The sequence below is a fragment of the Octopus bimaculoides genome, chromosome 16 (assembly GCF_001194135.2).
Source record: "Octopus bimaculoides isolate UCB-OBI-ISO-001 chromosome 16, ASM119413v2, whole genome shotgun sequence".
In the NCBI taxonomy this organism is placed as follows: Eukaryota; Metazoa; Mollusca; class Cephalopoda; order Octopoda; family Octopodidae; genus Octopus; species Octopus bimaculoides.
This window is the reverse complement of record NC_068996.1, coordinates 34,102,626-34,106,760: the sequence shown is the minus strand read 5'-3', so window position 1 is coordinate 34,106,760 and position 4,135 is coordinate 34,102,626. Positions and strand designations below refer to the sequence as shown.

Below are 4,135 nucleotides of genomic sequence, written 5' to 3'. Positions count from 1 at the left end.
ACACACACACACACACACACACACACACACACACACACACACACACACACACACACACACACACACAAATAATGGGCTTGTTTCAGTTTCCATCTGCCAGATCCACTCACAAAGCTGTGCTCGGCCTGAGGCTAATGTAGAAGATACTTGCTCAAGCCTAATGTGCCATGCAGTGGGAGTGAACCTGGAACCATGTAGTTGGAAAGCAAGCTTCTAACCACATAACCATGCCTGTGCCTATACGTTTATGGTTTTGCCATAAATGTTAAACAAATGGAAGTTGCAACTTTTGTATTATGATGACCTGAAGAACCAAACATATGAAATTAGACATCAGTTGCAAATTAACAAATAAATTAATTTCATTGAGGAATTTTTTTTCACTTGTAAGCACACACACACATATGGATAGATATAGGCATGTTTGTATTTATATAGATATAGATAGATACGTAGATATGTATATATATATATGAGTGTGTGTCTATGGACATACATACGGATATAGTTGTGTGTGTGTACATATATATATATATATATATATATATATATATATAACAATAAATGGAGCAAAACGCATATAAATAAAGGTTCCTTTAATTCCTACACATGTTTTCAACAAAATATATGTGTACTCTACTCCAAAGAAGCAAGAGCTGCTGGAATTCCACATAAATTCATCATCAGGGAACCAACATATAGAAGCAAGACAAATGCGAAATGATGAGGTAACTTACGAGTTATAATGTTGCATGGCCAAGTAAGTGACCGTTAGAAGTAAGAATGCTTGTTTACATAGAGTTATAAAGGGAGGGGGCTGTAAACGCTATACTAAAGGTTTAAATTAAATTATTAAAATGGGGGGAGGAGGGCAAAAAAGATCACAGTAAAGTAAACTGAAGCCGTAAACTATAAGTTAATTCAAATGTGGAGGAAGGGAGAGAACCAAGAGAGTTCATTAAATATAAAAAATCTTTTCTCCTTAAGGAAAAAACAAATGAAATACTAATATAAAGTGAAGAAAGTAAATATAAAAAATAAATAAAGCATCGTAGCCTAGTAATATATTATTATATTATTGTACGGATAATAATGCAAGTTAATGGTAAAACAAGGTACAGGATATTTAGTGGAGAAATAACAATAATAATGTGCACGCTTACAAGAAGATCAGAAATACTTAGTTGAAGTTACTAATGGTATAAACAACGACCAGTGTGGCATTACTAGGAAGAATTTACTTAACTAACTGTAGAAGGGGAAAATAAAGAACTAGTGGTGATTGAGGCAGAAATAGATATTGTTTAAGAATATATTAAAAATATTAAGATTAATAACATACTGATTTGAAGCGAAGAATGTAAACATGATAAATGAAACATCATTACACACATATCACACATATGCATGCATATATTATATACATACACTACACATGCAGAAATTTTGTGTGTGTGCATGTATGTGAGAATGAGAGAGAGTGAGAGTGTGTGTGCATGCACATGAGAAAGAAAGAGTGAGAGTGTGTGTGATGCACAATAAAGTGTGTATCAGAAAGATTGAAATAAATTTTAAAATGAGTAACTATCACTGTGAGACAAATATAAGAATGTATAGATATCCCTTTTATGTTTTTGATTTGTAAGAAAAAAAAGAAGGAACTCTCCTGATGGGCCATTTCTTGGTTTCTTGGGTCAGTCCTTAGAGTTGATATTGCTGGCATCTACTGCCAATGACTAGTGGGTAATGAGCATGACCATGATGAAGTACACTCAGATTCTACACCTGCAACTATTATCTACATCAGATGTCTCACACACAGTGCATTAGTAGGATAAAACTAATCTGTCTCACAAAGCATGGCCTAGTTGTTAGAATGTTGGGCTCAAGATCATAATGTGGTGGGTTCAACCCTTAGACAAGGCTATGTGTTGTGTCCCTAGACACCTTATTTCACATTACTTCAATCTATTCAACTGGAAATTGTTGCTATCAACAGTAGCAGCTGGGGTTAACTTTGTAGCAGACTGATGTCCAATCCAGGAGGAAACTTCAAAGTTGAGCTAAGTTGTGACTGTTTTATTTCTACTATAGAATGGTTATCATAAAAGCCTGAGCTCCTCATAGACTTGACTGACAAGTTTCAAATCAGTACCAATATATATTTGTTTTTTAGTAATAACACCTGAAAACTATAGTCTATAGGAGAGAATACTCATTAAAATGTTGTGTCAAAAACATATTGAAGATGACGAAAATTATCTGAAAAGAAAAAAGGATACAGACATCAAAATGATAATGTTATAAATTATTTGCTTTTTTTACATATATTCTTTTGTGTGTATTTTTTTTCAGGTGTTGCTGGTTTTGTTGTTAATGAAAGAAATCAACTGCTTGTTATTAAAGAAACTTTTTCAGAGCTGGCAAAATGGAAATTACCTGGAGGCCATGCAGAAAAACGTATGTATCTTTTATCTATTATTTGTTTCAATTCTTAGACTGCATCCATACTGGGGCACCACCTTGAGGAATTTTTAGTCAAATAAATCGACCCCAGTACTTATTTATTTTTTAAGCTTGGTTCTTATTTTATTGATCTCTTTTGGTGAACCACTAAATTACATGGACATAAACACACCATCACCAGTCATCAAGCAGTGGTGGGAACAAACACAGGTATAGACACACACACACATTATACATCTCCACATTTCTTCTTCACTTCTCTTCTTTCATGCACTATTCTTACCTCCCACTCCCTAATCCTGTCCTCTTGGTCCTGTGCCACTGTATCATTGCTCTCCACTAGCTTCTGACCTGTATGTTCCATCCACACACCCTGACTCACTGTATCATTGCTATCTGCAAGCCCCAAACCTTTGTGTTCCACCCGTACTTAACAAGAAAACTTTTCACACACCCTACCCCAACAAACCAATCTACATTTCTTCATCTCTTCTCTTCCTCACATTTCCTCCTTCATACACTATACCAAGCTCTCACTCCCCAGTTCTGTCCTCACAACTCTATTCCTCTGTTTCATTGCTATCTGATAGCCCCCCCCCCCACACACACACACTGACTCTATATATACCCAAGTTTTCACCACAGACTCCTTCCCCTCCACACTCTTTAATCATGCTTCTTTTGCAATATCCTGCCACTTATATTATGGCGTTCAAACCTCAACGGTATGCTCTGGCACTTGCCAACTATTCTGGAAGGTACAACACAGTATCCTGTTGTTTTCAGTGTCTCCATCAGAGAAGTGAGGTTACAATAACTTGCTGCCATAATCAGACAGTAAAAATTTCCAACAGTACACAGGCAGGTGCTTTCTCACAGACAAAAGAGTTCTCATGTTCTGCTTGTGTCTGTGGCTTACGATTGACTAAAATTATCAAAATTTTCAAATTTAAATTGCTAATAACTCTTTATTTATTGATTTATAGCGAAAATGATTTTCACTTAATTCATTAGCCAGTAATAATGAAGCAATTTGAACAGAATTGATGCTAGCAACCAAGCAAACTATATTCGATTTTCCTAGTAAATATGAACATTCAATTCTCTGTAAAATAGATTAAATTCTTGTAATAAAATGTCCCTTACTTGAAAAAACAGGTAAGAGTTGGCAGCATGAAGAGCATCAGGCTGTATCTTAACCCACACTAGCTGTGGGCAAAAAACCTAATGGAGAATGAACAAATGACTGGGGGTGCTGGTGCCACATAAAAAGCACTGGTACCACTTAAAAAGCACTGGTGATGGTGCCATGTAAAAAGCACCTAGCGCATTCTGTAGAGTGGTTGGAATTAGGAAGGACATCCTGGCAACACCATGGAGCATTGGAAGCAGAAACAGCTGTTAGATGGGATAAAGTCTATTTGTATTAAAAAGTAATAATCGATGTTAGTCAATTGTTGTTGATCAATATTTCTCCATTTCCTGTTTACTTTAAATTTGATTCCTGATAAACTCATGTTTATCTTTGTCATTACTTGTATCCTATGAGCATAATATGCTTGCATAATATGCTTGCATATGTATGTCCAGGGTTAACATAGATAATTATACCAGTAGTGTAACAGATATTTTTATCCCTTAGATGGGTTATTCCAACCTTACTAACCTT

General features: G+C 35.4%; 1 protein-coding gene across 6 annotated transcripts in view; it reads left to right on the top strand.

Annotated features, from left to right (window-relative positions):
• Window positions 1-4,135, top strand: part of LOC106882168 (uncharacterized) — a 76,250-nt gene that overhangs the window by 68,928 nt on the left and 3,187 nt on the right. For all 6 annotated transcript variants that reach the window (XM_014932750.2, XM_014932752.2, XM_014932755.2 and 3 more), the window contains one exon: window positions 2,356-2,460. In XM_014932750.2, coding sequence (XP_014788236.1) covers window positions 2,356-2,460 — 105 coding nt within the window. The remainder of the gene's footprint in view (window positions 1-2,355; window positions 2,461-4,135) is intronic.